At 35.5% G+C, this 19042-nt stretch overlaps 1 protein-coding gene and 1 long non-coding RNA gene across 3 annotated transcripts in view; one reads left to right on the top strand and one right to left on the bottom strand.

The window, feature by feature from the left end:
* The window catches only part of LOC145277073 (A disintegrin and metalloproteinase with thrombospondin motifs 9-like), a 314902-nt gene that overhangs the window by 147395 nt on the left and 148465 nt on the right, over positions 1-19042 (bottom strand). For both annotated transcript variants that reach the window (XM_080128762.1, XM_080128775.1), the window contains exons 7-8: positions 8469-8509; positions 999-1104 (exon numbers count right to left, since the gene is read on the bottom strand). In XM_080128762.1, coding sequence (XP_079984888.1) covers positions 999-1104; positions 8469-8509 — 147 coding nt within the window. The remainder of the gene's footprint in view (positions 1-998; positions 1105-8468; positions 8510-19042) is intronic.
* LOC145239745 (uncharacterized) lies at positions 8753-14831 on the top strand. Its single transcript, XR_013866142.1, has 4 exons — positions 8753-8764; positions 11339-11489; positions 13124-13172; positions 13325-14831. It is a non-coding gene; the product is annotated as an uncharacterized LOC145239745 (long non-coding RNA).

The raw sequence follows: 19042 nt of genomic DNA, 5'->3' as shown, positions 1-19042 counted from the left end.
TGATGTCTTTTTTTTTTTTTTTTTTTTTTTTTTTACAGTGATCACCACTTATCAAGGCCCGGAAGCCACTCAGGGATAAGGGTTATTGCAAGTACATTACGTTAGTGTGGAGATTTGATGAAGTGTTTACTTAAGGGGGCGGTTCATTAGGAATTTGTTAACGTTGAACTTGAACACATCCAAGTTGTAGCCAGGTGGGAAGCAGGCAGACGGAACAGAGTTCCACAGGCGTGTAGTTCTAAGAAAGAAGCTTTTTTCATGGAATCTGCGTTTTGATTTAGGCACAGATATAGAGTGAGGGAAATTTTTCACAGTGGATTCAGCTAGACGGGTGTTTTTCGTGAAAGATTGGCGAGGGGGGGGAACCAGAGAATGGAGTTCAGACGAGCACCTGCCATGGAAATAACGATGAAATAAGGATAGGCTCGCAACGTCTCTTCTTCTGTGGGAGAGAGGTTGCAGGGTAGAGAAAAGGGCATCCCCCACTAAGCCACGAAGTTTATTTTGTACTCTGTCAAGGCAGGATAGGCTGTTTTTAGCAGCTCCTGCCCAGATATGGCAGCAACATTCCATCCTTGGACGTACTTGGCTTTTATATAGATAGAGAATTGCATCAGTAAGTAATTCACAATTGTATTCGTAGTATAGAGGACTGAAACCTCAATATTCCGAAGAGTATCACAACAGAATTTTATCTGTTATGCTACGTGTGGGTAAGATACACTCAGAGAAGGTCAAAGATTACATCGGTTAAAACGTTGTGCAAATATCAGTACTAATAAAAATAGAATACAAATTTTCAGCGAATGAGTTTCACATGCACTCAAATGATTTTCCTGAAATTGATCATTACCCCCTCCCCTAAAAAAAAATAATAATTAAAAAGAAAACTATTTATTCAATAATAACTCACTCAAATTGGGTGTGTTAGAATCATGTACACGCAATTGAACACATAAAATGATCCTCCACCCCACCGCTGAAAACGCTATACTCACAAATGTCCCAATTCATGTGCAATTGTAAAAGCCGTGCTAAGACCATTGTCTTCTGCAATTCCACAATTCCGTTTCATATCACACACTGTTCCAATCTCAGCCAGACCTAAATTAGGAAAAGAAAATAGAAAATTGCGTCATTATATGAATTTTTATTTGGATTATTTCCTCTTTGTGTAATTTTTATATATATATATATATATATATATATATATATATTTGGTAAAACTGGTAATTAGTAAAAACCTAAAGAGAGTGCTCAAGACTATTACAGAGCAAATATGTGTTTTATTATTTTTATTACCGTTTTATCTGTTTGGTTACATATGTTGAAACATGTTTACGATCTAACAGCCTCGTCAGACTTTACAGAAGAGAAGGCTTGGTCTTAAATGCATTAAAGGTAACCAGCCACCTCTTTCCCCACTGTATCACGCGCTCAAGATCAGAGGAGAGAGAGAGAACATCATTTACGGCCTTTGAGGTGTTGCCATAGATGGTCGTGTAATCAGCATAGATGTCAACGAATGATTTAAGTATGTGTTTTGGGAGGTCATTGATGTAGATCAGGAAGAGAGTTGGGCCCAGTATGGACCCCTGAGGGACTCCAGCATTAATACTGTGGGCCTCTGATTTCTGCCCATCAACCACTACTCTTATGAGCCTATCTGAGAGAAATGACTTAATGATCGAGAAAACATTTCCAGTTATACCGTAGCTGGAAATCTTGTGTAGTACACACCTGGAAAATATATTCAGTATAAATTCATTCAGGTTAAATTGTGGTCAACACACAGACTCAGTATAACAAGTTTATTGTACAAAAAGGTTGCAATGTAACAAATAAGATATTTATACTCAAATACTGGAATGCAGTTTGTTAGCATCTTTTATAGACTGAGTAATTCATTCCCAGGGGTGTGTCAGGATGTTCCGCTATATAAGTTCAAATATATTGATAACATGAACTAAAAAACATTAGTAAACAATAACGAGCAGGAAGAACAGGTGACATGAAACACGCGAACGAGATAAACAAAAAAAAAAGGTACGTTCGATTTTAAATGAAAAGAAAAGCTAATGAACATTATATACAACACAAACGCAACATATATTCGATTTGATAGCATGTATATATACATCATACATCTACCCTCTTAAACTTTGGCATTATAACACACACACACACACACACACACACACACACACACACACATATATATATTAAAAATAGAAGTGAAATATATAGTTACGAATGATAAAGAGTCAATGAAAAGTCGATTAAAATATACATTTACGAGTGATAAAAAACTCGATTAAAAATTAGGATGATAAAAGGCAATGTTAGTAAAACCAGTCGTATACTGGTTATGCTAAACATTTCAGCACATTATTGCTACTTTCAAAATTAATGCTATTTATAGATAGGTGCTGAGTTTTTATATATAGTGCTTCAAGTATTTTTAATTTTTTACAATTACTTTCTCGTTGCAAAATCCTTGTATTGTCCACGAGGACCTTTCTAAGATTAGAGGGGGGACAGCTATGTTGATTTGTTAAATGCTAGTATATTGAGCTAGTACTGTTCAAATGCATCGTTAATCGACGGGACAATGTTGTTTTTGTATGTCCAATATACAAAAACGCATATATATGGTGACCTCCATGTAAAAAAAAAAAAGTACACATACTTCCGTCAGCTGATCAGATGCTTCCAGTAAACTTGTCTATGATATGATTTTATTATATTTTGACAGTTTTTATCAACATTCTTCATTTTCATTTCTTGTTTATCTCTCCAGTTAGATAGATCGAGATGGATAGATACAGAAATAGATAACTAGATTGAGATACCCATAGATATAGATAGATTGGCAGGCAAATAACTTACAAATACTTTGTGTTCGATCTACTACACAACACTGTCACCCAACTTTCACCCGTGGCTCTTCAAAGTACTTCTACGTGTGTGTGTGTATGTATGTGAGAGGGGTAAATTCATTTTGCTACAAATTTTATTGGGATAACACCCAAAAAGGTTCCCCACCCCTGCTCTAGAGCATGGACACGACATCCTAAATAGTTCTGGTCATTCACTGCAGTCTGGCAGTCTCTTGTAACAGTTCTTCATGCAATTAAATTAAGGTTTCCAGAGTGTGGGATTGCTCTTATGCAACATTGTCTTCTCATTGTCATTTGAGCACAAGTCCATTTTGGAAACTTATTAGCACCAACCTGTAAACGCACACCTTCAAGTCCTAAGGTAATGGGTACATGATGAAGCAGCGGGTGGAAGTGAACACTGGGAGTTGTAGTCACAATCCGGCATGTGAGCTGTTGGGCAAATGGCCGTTCTTTTTCCAGATGGCAACACCACTTGTTGCAAATGAGCTTCAACTGCATAGATATTGCAGCACTTGGTGAACCTTGTTTCACTAAGAGAGGAAGGAGGTGGATACACCTTATTCTGGAAAGGAAAAACCCAGGATGCAGACAGAAACCATGGTGTAAGGTTTATGATCTGGGCAACCCTGCTCAAAATCATCTTAGTCATTTCATATCTGAGCGAATGAAGACATCTTACTATCATCAGTGTGTATGCTTCCACCCTCACGAGTTTTGATGAAATGAAAGGACAATTCCACCCCTTAGAATGACAAACGGATAATCCTTTGAAATTTCAGTGCAAGAATGGGAAGTAACTACAAAAGGAAGAAGTCCTCAGGAGGCAAGGAGTAGGCAAGGTCAATAAACATGGACTGCTGCTCCTTAGCAAATATGCAGAACAGTCTTTGCATTACTAACACCTACTTCAGGATGGCTAAGAAATATAAAACCACATGGATGCACCCAACATCCAAACACTTGCATATGATAGACTTCATCATTGTACATCCATGCTACACCATTGCCATATGGGTGATTTGCCTCATAAAAAGGTGCTGAATGCTGGATAGACTACAGATTTGTCAGGACTAATGATGCTGCATATAACACCGTCACATAGAAAAAACCCCAATATCATTAGTACCTCATTCAACATTGCTCGGCTAAAAGAACCAGCTTATGACACTATTGGTGTCATGAATGTATGCAGTGAGGGGGGAGGGTTGACCGGACGGGATAGAGGAAGAGAGGGCAGAAGAGGGGGTGTTGATTTCTGATTGGGACAAAACAGAAATGTCTATGGGATTTTGTCAGAAAGAGAAAATAAAAAATTGTTTTTATCTCATTGTCGTTATATATCTGTTAACATGAAAGGTTGTTTTTAAAACCTCTGTTGAGAGGTTTGAAGAGATCCAGAGATTCTTGGCTGATGAAGGCTGACAGCTTAGAATGGGGGTCAAGGTGAGAGGGTCGCCACTGAGCGTTGTTCGACCTGGGGTGACTAATCACTCCTAATTTGATAAGTGAAAACCTCAGTACAAATTAATGGGATAAAAGGGAGAGAGAGAGGGGCTGAGTGGACAAGACGAAGGGTAAGCTCTAACAGGAAGAAAGAAAGGGTGTTTGTAACCACTCTCTGAAGGAGCGGTGGGAAAAAGGGGTTGGATTTAAAAAAAGGAATTCTAAAAAGAGAAGAGTCGTAGCTAGCAAACTGAACGGCTGGGCTGGTCAAGCGCTCCTAATTTGGGAGCCCTCAGGGCCTGATGTTACGATGTTAACTAGCCTGTGTTAATGGGAAATCTGTGACTTTACTGGTCTGGTCTTACATCGTTTCACTGCTATAGTCAGTCACCTCAATTTAGACAGTAGCTGTTATGAAGTAATGACATTAATAAATAGTTTGTTATTGCTATAAACCGGAGTTCTGTTTGTGGTGAGGACTCTTCATTTTGCAGCAAGTCGCAAGGACCAGCGGAGTGATTGATGTACCCGGAGAATACCTACACAGGGTAGGAGACGATTCGATCGAAAGGCAAAGCGCCCCACCATGAAAACACAGTGGGTGAAGATGATCAACAGGCCAACTTGTAACGGGACAATGTACGATCAAAAGAACACCTGTCATATCGGGTGGAATCAGACAAGGTTAAGGACACCCATAGTGGTTTGTGGGGTATTGGACCACGTTATAAGCCTACCTTTTTAAAATTCCCGCAGCAGCTAGACAACAAACTTCAAAGTCTTTCCTCAAAAGACGGCAATGCAAAATGATACTCATTCAAGTACTGCTGAGAAGGTTCTCGAGATGAAAACGAGAGTTCATGATGACTGGTTCGATCAGGAAGCCCTCAAGGCAAAGAATAAGGCCTATATTCATGGCAAAACGATCGTTCTTCTGTATTGAAGAACAAAGCTTCCGAAACTTTGCAGGCCAAAGTGCAATTTGATGTACGTAAAATGCAAGACAACGATGGAAAGAAAAATCATCTGATGTTGAACATTATTCTGACGCACACAATACAAAGAAATGTTTCAATTCACAAAGTTTTTGGACGTTCAATCTCGGAATTCTCTCCTTTACCACCTTTTGAAGGATTGAATAAACGCTTTTATAATCTGCTCAACCGGACATCTTTAGTCAACATGGAGGCACCAGATCCCTCAACAACCAATATAGCCGATATCACTGAACTGCCAACAATGGCAGGAATCAAGAAAGCAATTATTGAAACAAACCCAGGCAAAATAGCCGGAAACGATGGAATACCTGCTGAAATCTACAAGGAGGCAGGCCCAAATACAGAAGAAGTGTCAACATTATTATGCCGTATTCTCCCTCTGCAGCTATAGATTAAGTTGTGACGATATTTCCTTTTTTTTTTGTTTCCTTTTTTATTACTTTCAATTATTGAAGGAGAGGGAGAGAATGAGAGAGAGAGAGAGACAAGCAAGCAAGAATAGACAACATAGAATATGCATGAGGGAGGGGAGGGGAGGTCAAACAACATACAGATAGAGAGGGTGAAAGTAAGAGAAAGTTAGTAAAAGATGGGTCACTTGAGTTATCTATAAGTTACGGCTGATTAGAGCAATGAAAAATGTTTTTAACATTTGTCCCAAAATTGAGGAATATTTTAGCAGGTATTTTATCTCGAATCATGGGTTGAACCACTTTCTTTCAAAGGAGGAATTTTCTAGGCAACATAAAATTCACAAGTAGTCTCCAATCGCATGCATATTCTAATCAAAAGAAATGATGGCGTTAGGTTTTTGCAGTTCTTGCAAAGAGATGTTGACGTCCTCCTACATACAGCACCTGGTATTTTTAAATAGTCACTCATATTGACCAGGCTCCACATTGCTTAACTTTGCTAACAAAAACCAGTATGTCAATGTGATTATACATATAATTAACATATTAGTGTTAAATGAGATATTGTTGATGTTAGTCATTTTTAATGTACATTGCTTTCAGGATATAACCTCGTATCCTTCCTGGACCACCAATCAACCCTTACGTCGAGGAGAAAATAATCTAAATAAGGAAAATGATAAGCATGTGTACTATTTATAAGCGCATATAAAATATGTTTTTGTAAGTAAAGTTTTAGTTCATTAGTTAGAATGTATAAAAAACAAAACTTATGTATTCAAGTAATATTTACCATAGAAATAAAATACATATTTAAATGACTAAACAATTCAAATGACCACTACAATTAAAGTTCATTTGTAATTAGTACAAAGATGATTACTTTTTATCATATTCTATACTATAAACCACTTCATAGCCTGATCGATCATTTGTCAGCTTCTCAATGTGACAGCATAGATTTTGATAGAGTTGGCAAAGATTCAGTAATGCATCCTGTTCACAGCACCATATAAAGTTGAATTAGAAACAAAGCTGAAAAGAACACTAAAATGTCTGTTTATAAAAAGGCTGGAATGTTCCATTTTGCTCAAATGGGCAAGTCCATTCTCTGAGTTCTGATTAGTACTAATTCATGAGTGAATCTTAAAATTGAATGGAGCAATATTTACATATTAACTATTGAAGCACTTCATATTTAACAAGCAGGGAGACTCGACGCTACCCGGGAATGAATGATAATCGACGAATGTTTCACACTCCCATTTTTTAATTCTCATCGAAATCAGCGAAATCGACCATTTTTCAATCAAATCAATTATTGTTTTCTCTAGTTGGGGACCCATCACAGTGCACCGGGAGGAAGCTTTATATTCCTCATTGCAATGTAGCCTACATTGCGCTGTAGAGAATCTATTTATTTTATAAAATTATTTTTATATATAACAGCTTGAATCAAAGTTTAAAATACAAAAGTTACATATCGTTCAGTTGTGCTCTAAGTAGAAATATTCATTTTGGACATGCCCCCGTCATATCAAAAAACCTACTATTTATTTTATATACCAAGCCTTTCTGCTCCTCTGGTAAAAAAATTTCTCAAATGTACTTGTGATGTTAGGCTGTTTAAGGTGTTAACTTTAGTCAAAATCGTCTGTTCCTCCTTTGATCGAATTTTTTCAATTATCAATACTTATTAAAAACACTTTGATAAAAAAAAACGTATCTAAGAACACTGTCAGATACGTGAAGTACATTTCTGTGAAATTTCATAAAAATTGGCCCAGCCGTTGTGGAGTCTATAAACAAAGTTCCGTTTAGATATTAGTAGAGATTATCTATGGACACGTGTTTCGTCATCAGCGTTGTAGAATTACTAAATTCTTTCAATAGTTAATATGTAAATTCTTGCTGAATTCAATCAAGAATTTACATAATAGATTATCCATTGGGGAACAATCAGTCTATTTATAATGCATAATTATATGCATCACACTGATGAAAGGGAAGAATGTTTCCTGCTTAGCATTTAGCTTAATGCTACTACATAAAAAGATATTTGAATACGTTCGATTGTTAATATCACAAGAACAACAAAATGACAACATTTGCTTATAGTCAAGATTGTCAGCTCTTTTTGACTTCCGGTTTCTGTTCATTTTGCTAGATAGTTACATAGGCAGATAAGAATTCCATTCTTAACAGAGAAAGCGGGAGGGGCTTTCATGTTATCTAAGAGGGTGATAGTCATTAATCAGAAAGGCCCATATCTTGCTTGTTACCATCGTCCAGTCTGTGAAACAGAAACCGGAAGTAAAAAAGAGCAGACACTCTTACTATAACGTAACAAGAGTGTGCACACACATATGCAAATACATTCCATATGCAAAGTGAAGTCGCCGTAAGGAAAAAAATAAATAAAAATAAACGTGTGCACAGACCGAATGACGTTAGGGAGCACATTCAAAAGGACAGAGGCCAGAGAGAAGGAGCACGATCACGATTTATTTGGGAAAGTACTCGTAAATAAAAGTTACAAAAAAAAAAAAAAAAAAAAAAAAGAGCCGAATTATTCTTTATCAGTCTCCTTTGCGACGTATTCTGCATACGTGTGGGCCCCATGTGTAAGTGTGTAACGTCACATCATTTATAGGTAATTTATTTTCTCTTCTGTGACAAGAACAAACTAGTTATATAACTATTAAACTTACCTAAGGTTTCACAATTATGTCCGTCTCTGCATATATCTCTCCTGAAAAGAGAAAAAAAAATATTTTGAATAAAAAAAAAAAAAATCGAATGCAGTTAAAGAAATGGAATGCACATTTACATGTGTACGTGCGTGCGCGCGCATGTGCGCGCACACACACAGCGTTGCCGAGGATTGAATAAGGAATCTGATGTCTTACTGCTTGCAACACAATGTTGTGCAGCTTCGTTTCAACTCAGGTTTCGACAATGTTTGCTCCTGTTCTTCGCTTGTTTATAGAGAATCATGCAGATGCCGGTTTGATTTTTAAAGAGTTTATATAACAGAACACTAATGTACAGGGTGGAACGAGAAAAGTGTCGGCCTAGAAAAGACAGGATTCCATTTCCGTTTCTTTTTTGTTGCAGACCATCTACTACTTGGCCAGTTGTATACAAATTCCAAGAGCGATAGGAACCTTCTATCATGTCTGAAAGTGACAATGTTCAACAAGCGAGATCAGAGATGCGCCACTGTACAACTCCTGCTGTCTACTGATCTAGAATTATGACAACAGGACCATTGCCAGCACCCTCAAATTCATCGTTGGATTTCCACGAAAACCAAACGTGCCCAGGGGGATGAAAACAATTTCCGGGTATGGTTAGGATCTTTGGTGTGGCTTCAAGTGAGGGTCACATCGTTCCACCTCACATCTTTAAAGTCGGCTTGAAAGTCAACACCAAAGTGTACCTGGATGTGCTGAAGTGTGTGAGGGTCCCCTGGTGCAATGAGGTAGTCACTGGCAGACCCTGGGTGTGGCAGCAGGACGGCGCTGGCCCACAATCCAAAGAGACCCAGACTTGGCTTCAGAAGGAGTGCTACGATTTCGTACACTTTTCTCATTAATCCACCCCGTCCCCTGACCTGAACCCGCTGAACTACTTCGTTTGGTTATACGTCGAGAACATCACCAACATGACTTCCCACAACACCAAAGTCAGCCTGATCGCCGCCATCTGCTAAATATTTGTACAGCTCTCACCAGCACTTGTAGAAAAGGCATGCTCCCAGTTTCGGACTCGTATCAAGGCGGTGATTGAGGCTGAAGGCAGCTACACTGAATAGATATCAGCTCTACAACATAATCAAGTTACCTGAATTAATTTTTTCAATAAAAGTTTTAAAATAAAGTAATGTTTTCTTTAGAACGATAATTTTATCGTTCCACCGTGTATGCGTATGAGAGAGAGAGGAGGGTGAAGACAAAAATTAGGAGAGAGAGAGAGTAAGAGAGGGATAAAGATTATATATATGAGAGAAGAGAGAGAGAGATACCATTTACATGTACTGAGTGACCGAATTATTGCCATCTGTGTCCAGAGCCAACCACCGGGCTTGGCAGGACTTCCGCGTCCTGCTTTTGTTCTCATCGGTGTCGGCAGACTGAAAGAGCTAGAACTGCTCCCCAACGGAAACGACGTGATTTTTTAACTTATGATTTTAGCACCCCCAACGGCATTTTAGGATGTCCTCTACCAACCCTTTTGTTATCTAACAGCATAATATTCAATTATTGGGGGGCGGAGCTTAATGATATACTCAGTTTTGATTGGTTACTAAGTAAATAAAGTGGAAATTATTGGAATCGTTTTCAAACAAGTTTGTAGTCTTCTCTTTAGCATTCACAAACGACTTCATGGATCTAGGATTACAACGAAAGAATCGGCACTTTGTTTTATGACTAACGTTGATAATGTTTTTCTCTGAACGATCTATAATTATACCCAACCATTCAGTTTATATCTGAGAAAATGTTTTGAAAGATTCCTAAACAATTTTAAAATATCTAATATTAATTTAAATCAATACGTGTTGCTTTTTCTTATCATTTTACGTCAGTGTTAGTTCTCAGAATTCAATTCTTGGGCCTAACACTTGATTTCTATATGGTATACAGTAGAATAGGGTAGGTCGATTTTGGCATTATGACTAGGTCTATGCAGAGAAAGTCGTTAAATAGCATTAAGAATAACAACACAAAATACTTTTTTTCTAAAACTCCATCGTTTTTTGCTAAAATGAATTTAAACATTGAAAAACTCAATAAGCTGCGTCTATGTCGCAGGGTGCCGGTGTTAAATCAAAGAATAAGCATGTCATATTCATGCCGGTTTTGAAGAAAACATATGAAGGGAGTATAAACAATACGTTTTTTCTTTTGTTTGTAATATCTATTTTATTTTTAGAAAACTAATTGAGTGTCGATATAAAAAGACACCCTGCAAAATAATTCATTTAAAATGAATTAAACAACTAATAAACCAGGGCTTTATTTTATCCGGTTGATATTTTTGTCTACACTGCCAAGCAATCGGCTTCATTTTCGTGTTCATACGTGTGTTTACTTTGTTAACCGGAGCTTAATTCAAATATAGAAATTATTACATTTTGTATTTTATAGCTTAACAAACCTTTATTGTTTCTTTTTTGATATTTACCAATTTTTCCAAATTTTAAATTTAATTCATAATTTCCTTTGTTTAATTTCTTACCATATCATAAAATATGTATTTTGCAGATATTTTTCTAACCATGAGTCGGAAACGAACTATTTTTACACAATTTGTGGGCACACCTTTTCCATTAAATACATAATCCCTACTTTCCGTCAGATTATTCAATATGGTTATTATTGGAGAATTCTCGCCCAAAGTTAAATAAATTTGCCCTTTCAAAATTAATAGCAAATGATGTTAAAGATATTTGGAAGGCAGTAAATTCCAGTTTGCCCCTATTAACTGAAAAATGGATTGTACACAAATTGCAGGACACCTGCTTTAAAAACACTAAGCAAATAAATAGAAACGTTTTATCCGCATATGCCAAAAGTCTTCTGGTCAATTACAAATTGACAAATTATTTGATATTTCATCTTGTTCGTGTGACCTGCCAATTGCAAGTTGTCATGCCAAAAATATTAAATGCAAAAAAGAAAATTGTCAGTCAAAGCATATTGTCTGTACCTGTTCCATAAAAAAAGGTTAGTTTATTCTATTTTTTAAAATTTCTCTTGTTTGTTTGAAAAATCTTTTTAATGAAAATCATAGACATCTTAAATTAAATGAATTTCCATAATTGTATTTTATGTAAACCAGTGAGAAAAGAAATTACAATTTTTTTACGTGAAATAGAATTTATTTCTAAGATTAGCGTAGATTAGAATAAACATTTGTCGAATTTTCTAATTCAGGTTCCTGTGGAGGAGAGAGTATTTGAAGGACTAAAGAAATAAAATAGGACTCGAAGGCAATTTTCAATTGAGACCTGTTGATAAAGCTGTAGTCTCAAAATCTAAAACGTTAACTGTGTTAGGAGAAAAGCAAGTTGATTCACCCCCCCCCGCCTATTGCTTCAACATCCCATGACCAGAATATCATTCTGACATCAGAAAATAGTGATGGAACAGATGAAAGTTTTGAACCAGAGGAAGAGTGTAAGAATATTTACAGCCTGATAAAAATTCCTCGTTATGCCATTGAACTCATCAGAGGTGATGTCTCATCAAACCTAGGTGCAAGTCTTGCAAATGCTTTTCTTTTGGATCTACAGGCTGCAGGCCTTCTAAAATCAAATATTGATTTAAGGAATTTTTTTCTTGATAAGTCCAAAATTGACAGAGAAAAAGAAAGATAAAAAAATAATGCCTATCAAAAACATAATAAAAAAATTAGAAATCTTTTCTGCATTGGTAATGATGGGAAACACGACAAAGACACTTTATTTTACATTGAAACTGTCGATGAAAAAGGAAACAAAAATCGAAGAAAAGCTAAAGGGCAAGAGCATCACTTGACATTTACGAAGGAGATGGGTTGTGGAAGTAAGGGAGCGTATCTAAGACATGGAGTGATTCCTACTGTTAGAGCCACTGGTGCTGTTCTGACAGATGAAGTTCACAAAGTTCTAGAAGAGTATGAGAGTGTCAATACTTTAAAGGTTGTCCTTTTAGACACCACAAGCACCAATACTGGTTTCCTCACTAGAAAACAAGCTGTATAGAAAAATACACACTATTGGTTGTTCTATACACCAGAATGAGCTTCCTTTTAGGGCATTATTTCAATTCCTTGATGGAAGTGCACGAAGCCCAACATCATTTACGGGTCAACTCGGAAAATTATGTTCTAACAATTACCATCATTTACCTCAAGTTGACATTTTACCAGTGAGTAGTCCTCTGGAGGGCAGGTATTCTGAACTAACAGAAAATGATCTCACTGGTGACCAAAGACTACTTTTAGAGTATGCTGTTGGTATTTCAAGGGGTAAAGTAGACCCTCAGTATACAGCATGAAGGATCTGACCTTTAAATCAAGCAAAATGGCTTACTCTGGCAATCCGATTAATGTGTTTGTGGACCCGTAAAATTTATCCATCTGAATTGACCAGAAAAATGCACCAGCTGATTAGTTTTATTGTAGAAGTTTATACAGTTAGCTGGTTTGAAATTAAACTGGATAATAAATTTCATAACCAGCAAATGTATATTTTTAAAATGATTGGGCAAATAAAAAAGCAGCCTCCAGAAATTCAGGAAATTGTTTTAAGCAATCTTCAGCTTAATGCTTTCGCCCTTTTTTCTAGTGAATATTCTGTTCTCTTTGTTAAAATCAGATGAAATGGAAGTGAGAGAAGAAGCTATAAGAAGAATTTTAACCATTAGGTAAGTAAACATTCATATAAAACTGATCAAATTGTTTATTTCGATTTATACATTCATTTTCAATTATTAAATTTAAAAAAAATTAATTAAAATAAAATTGTGTTCATTTGTTCAAGTTAATAACATTATTTAACTTCTCTTTTCTTTTTCAGTAGTTGGGAACCAGTGAGAAAGCGTTTAAAAAATATCAACAATAAATTTTGACGCTTTACATTTATCAAAGTGGAGGGTCAGAGCCAGCACTAACTGAAGAATTATCATATCATGAACTTTAGTAATTATTTATGAGCGGCAGAAAGCCAGAGTTACCTGATTTGCCTGCACATTCACAAAGTGTGGAAAGTGCTGTAAAATTGACATCGAAAGCCTGCCAATCAGTCTATGGACTTGAAGCAAGACATAGACATATTATTGCTAAGATGTTATGCCATGAAATGAGGCCATTTTTTGCTTCAAAGTGATCCTATAGGGAGAATTTTTATATTATGGTAAAAAAAATAGCTTTTTTACTTGCCAATCGTTTTGGGTTTTTTATACAAGCATAGATAACTGCCTAGAGATAGGTAAATAATTTGTTTTAGGTTTTATTAAGACTTCTTTCCAAACAGAATAAAAACTTTTTATTTCATTGATAGTAAAAAGAATTGAATTTTGCAGTTATAAAACAAAGTAAAATGCAGCATTTATAGAATTTTGTAATTGCCGCCACCTCAGTATGAGGGGGGGGGCAATTATAATTTTGTTTAATATTTAGCATATCAGTCATTATATCGTTTATTTAAATATATAAAACAACTTGTTATGATTGAAACTGCAAAATACTAAATAATTTCTCACAAATCTTTCACAGATAAGGGTTTTTTCCGTGTCTCAAAGTAGACGATCTTTAAAATCAAATTAGCATCCAATGCTTGATGTTAGAAACCTAGTTTTTTTTATATTTGTACTCCCCATATGTTTGTGCAACTTTCTCTGCTTCAACCTTTTACATTTTCCCAAAAAAGTTGAAAATCAACCTACCCTACAGTAGAACCCCGGGATATAGTGGCCCTAGGATACGTTTTTTTTTTTTCAGGTTACGATGTAGAACACCAGTTTTTTCCGGCCCATGGTATTTGCCTCGCCTTACAGCGTTATTTATGTTACTTAATTATATATATGTGCATTATATATTGTAATGTATTTTGTTACTAATTTTTAATGCCGTAGGAGTTTTTTTTTTTTTTTTTTTTTTTGTGTTTTTTTTTTTTTTTGTTTTTTTTTAGAAATTTACCTGTAAAGTCCGAAGTTTAAAACCTTTTTTTTTTTTTTTTTAAACCACGTTGTTTGTTTTTTTCTTTTGTTATTTTTTTAAAATGAAACCTTGGTCCTTGCTCCTTTAATCGGAAAAAAATTAGGGCTTGAATTACATTTTTCGAGTAGTTATAAGCTTGGAAAGGCAGGGGGTCGAATGATTTCACGCCTCCCATTTTGAAATGTCTATTAAAAAGTAAATAATTTACTCACCAAAGTGTTATATATCACAAATTGAAGCTAAATGATCAATAAATAATATATTCAAATTTAAAACAAAAAAGTGTTTTTTTTGTTTTGTTTTTTAGAAATTTACCTGTAAAGTCCGAAGTTTAAAACCTTTAAAAAAAAAAAAAAAAAAAAAAAAAAAAAGTTTTATTTTATTTTTTTTTTTTTTATTGAAACCTTGGTCCTTGCTCCTTTAATTGAAAAAAAAATTACGGCTTGAATTACATTTTTCGAGGCGTTATAAGCATGGAAAGACGGTGTGGAATTATTCAATATTTTTCACGAAATTTCTGACACCTACACGTTCATGTATGTTTGCATCACCGTCCGGTCCGTATCGTCTCTACGATGTACGTACGCATGTACGTGTCAGTTTGTATTCTCTATACAATGTATGTTCATTTTATATATATATATATATATATATATATATATATATGACAGTGTCTTTGTGATCGTCTAGTGTGTATATACATTCAATAAACATTTCAACAAGTGTGGACAATGTACAAGAACAGTTCTTTACCGTGACTGTTAACATCTTTTCTGGGAGCACGTACCTTTTTTTTTCACTAGATCCCTCTTTTTGGTTTTATGAAGCCGCAAAAGATTTCCTTCGAGGACATCAACCGCCAGATAATATTCTATATAAGATTTATTCCTTGAATATTCCTTAGCTTGGAGATGCACGCTTCCTGGGTCTCCACATCTTGCTAAAATGTTCACGGTTAGTCTTCCGTGAACCTCAGTGACTGGATCCCCTGTTCACTAATCAACCTCTCTCTGACTAACGTATATCAAATTACCTTCACTGACCAGATTTCACTTCCATACATTACACACACACACACACACACACACACACACACACACACACACACACACACGATTGACTCTTCTCTGGATCAACAGTGGTAACGCTCTGCTGGATAACAATGACAACTTTCTTGAACTAACTCTCCTTATTCTTAACTCCTGCAGTTAAGAGTAACACTGGCTTCTTGTGTGTTCCAATGCTATCACTAAGATAAACTTTTTGAACAACCTCAGTAGTCTCACCATCAAAATATTCTGAATTTATAAAATGAATATTGATAATTTGTATTATTTTTTTTTACTGTTCTTGAGTTATTCTTATAACGTTTCGGTTGATGTAACCTTTTTCAGGTTTATCTTTTTGAACTTGGAAAGCTTTCTGCCAGATTCTGGAATTTGCATAGAATTTTGAACAAAACCATTTATTTAATCTGCGAGGGTAGAATGCTCTTGTTCCGTCAGCCATTACCAGATAGAAGTCTTAATTTTCAATTGTATTCTTAGTATTGCTCATGAGAATCCGTGGTGTAACGGATAAAATACTAAGTGAAATTCCATTCTAAATGACACTCTTCTGGAGGTTAAAAGTTTAATTTTCAATGTAGTCAATTCTATGAATACATATTATTCTTAAAGATTTTATTTGATGAAATCTTGATAATTATTGTCCTATTTTGGTATAGAGACTGTCATGCCTATCTGCATGCACTCTGAAATAAATTCAAAGCAAATTTTCTTAATATTTATTGGTATGAACCCATCTTCCCACAAAAGCAGACCTTTAAGCTGCACCTGATTGTAATACCACGATTTGGGAGTTTTAGAGTCTTTTCCTAGTTTCTTTTACTCACAGGACCATTCTGACTTGAAGTGGTAGTACCTGTCAGGGTTCCATTCATCAGTTACATAGAATCCATCCTGCATATGATTTTAAATAGTTAGACCCCAACCAATAAGAAATACGCAGAAATTGTGGGTTCATACCTTCCCCAAATGGTATTTATGTGCAATTAATAATAGTAGATAACTGATGTAATGAATATGAATACATCCGGGTTCATCCTTACAAGAATTTGATTGGCTGCTTAAACCAGAAATACTGATTGGAGGCGCCAGGTGAGAAAGCCTCACACTTTAAGATATACCAGTTCAGACCACGAACACTCATTCAGTAAGGCAACTTTCTAAATTATTAGTAGGGCTATGACAACAGCATATTCTTTTTTTTTTGTTTTGATTCTCAGGTATATATCTATTGATATCTTATGTTTTTATGTAGAGTGATGTGGTTCTCGGTAGATTATGTCTAGCTATCTCGGATATATACTCGAGAGTCAAAACAATGAAAAGAATATTCTGTTGTTGTAGCCAAGAACACCCAGATATTTAAAAAAAAAAATCTTTTTCGTAGGACATATCAAAAAGTATAATAGAATTTCTGAGTTGGAATCTATTGATCTAATATTTATTGTTGGCTAGATTTTTGACTTTGAAGAGTACTTTCATTTATTTATTTTGTTTTAGCTCTTTACATCAAATGGCTTCATGCCTTGCCTGGAATGATTTTGATAAAAAAAAAAAAATTTTGAACGTTACCTTATTGATTTCACAACCGTTTCCACAATGTTAACCATGTCCCCCCCCCCGCGCCAGATACAAAAATAAAAAAAATACTTTTGCTATTAGAAACAAAAGTAACCAATCCTAAAATGAGATTATTCCATTAACATTTTTTAATACATTTCAACCCAAATACAGTTTACAAATATGATATTAAGAACTCGTGAAAAAATCCAATTGCTTGGATGAAAGAAAAACTTTTTTTTTAGAAAGTACTTAAATTCTACTTAGTTCTTCATGGTTCATTGCATGATGACTGCCATTTGCTTACGCACGCATAATGCAAATTGCTAGTGGTTATTAGCAACGTTACCCGCCATTGCCCGGCAGCATAGAATAGCAAAATACTAAAATTAAAACAAGTGAGGGAAACGTCTTCTAAAACTTATATCATCTATCCTATCAGACTAGCGCTTTTTTCTTAGCGCCCCTATTGCATAACGATCTGCCCCCTTCCATGTAACCCCCCTCTCTCCTTCACTTTCATTGTACTCTTCTCTCACTAACTATCCTCCCCTCTCTGTAGCAACTGGTTCATTATAATAGAAATAAAAAAAAACGCACTTATTTGGTCACTGGTATCTTTAAGGAAATGAATATTACAGTATTTTTTGTTATCAAAGCAATTACATTGAATTAGATGACGTAAGGTTTGTAACTTGTGTAGTTTCTGAATTTTAACACAGAATTATAACTTTTCTTTATATAATAACTGATACATGAATGATTGTAGTCTGAGGCAAATCGAAGGTTCCATTTTCATACCACACTAAGATGTAGGGGAGGATTACACTATTTACTCCTTGTCCTCACGGGCATTCAGCAAGGGCCATCAAGTACCATTTTTTTTTTTTTTAGTGTGGTACGACGACAGGATTGAATCCTGGTTTGCTGGCCTATCAGCAAATTCTAACTATCTTTGCTAAATGATACATCTATAAAAGTGAAAGTGTCTGTCTGTGTAGACAGAAAATTGAGTTATTGTGTAGGGAAATGTACACAGACGCGAAATTTGATATACAGGGTATTGAGATTTGAGAAAATCTTTGTAATCAGTTTTCGGCTAGAAATTTGACTTAAGGAGTCAAAGTTCAACGATTTGAGAACTCTACCAAACTCCAACAATTTTGCATCTAAACACTTGAAATTTTAGATATAGGTTCCTTGGACATGGATCTAACTTAACTTGATTTGATTTGAGCCCAAAACAATAAATGTTAAGGTTATAATAGGCGTCAAAATTTTAAAAAATTTGACTGCTTCGGTCTCTACCAAATTATTCAGACAATTTCTAGTCTAAACATTTGAAATTTTACATAAAGGATATTCAGAGATAGGGCAAGCTTTTTAATCGGTTTGGGTTGAAAATTTGAGTTACCAATATATAAATGTATGTATGTTTGCATGTCTGTCTAAAACTTTCGACAAAGGCGACATATTTTTACAAGATCAGTATCGTTTTGAAGTTCGACCTTGCAGACGACACATATTGAAAAATTGGCTAAAACATTAATATCTTCATCTTCAACTGGGCACTTTTCGACGGGGGGGGGGCGCTTTTTTCGTCGATATTTTCGAAAGTCATCCTCTCCTTTCGATTGTCTAGCCTTCATTAAAACCTACGTCACTTCCGGTTTGTCGGTGGTCGTAAGAGCAAAGTTTTTTCCGTTCTTTTCTGCCTTCCTACTACCACTTCTTTTTGCTCAACATACACCTCCAAACACCCGGGCAACGCCGGGCACCCATGCTAGGTTATATAATAGATGGACAAAAATGTTGCTAACGCTATAATTCTTTGACCTTATATTAAGAGGACATTATCTACTTTATTCTAGCAGAACCCTAGTTACCTTATTCGCACTGAAACTTTCATTAATCAGAAATGTTGGGGAGGGGGGGGGCTTAAACAACTG

This window comes from Euprymna scolopes, chromosome 1 (genome assembly GCF_053919585.1).
Source record: "Euprymna scolopes isolate OS-2025 chromosome 1, ASM5391958v1, whole genome shotgun sequence".
NCBI classification, from domain to species: domain Eukaryota; kingdom Metazoa; phylum Mollusca; class Cephalopoda; order Sepiida; family Sepiolidae; genus Euprymna; species Euprymna scolopes.
This window is presented reverse-complemented; position numbering and strand designations above follow the sequence as displayed.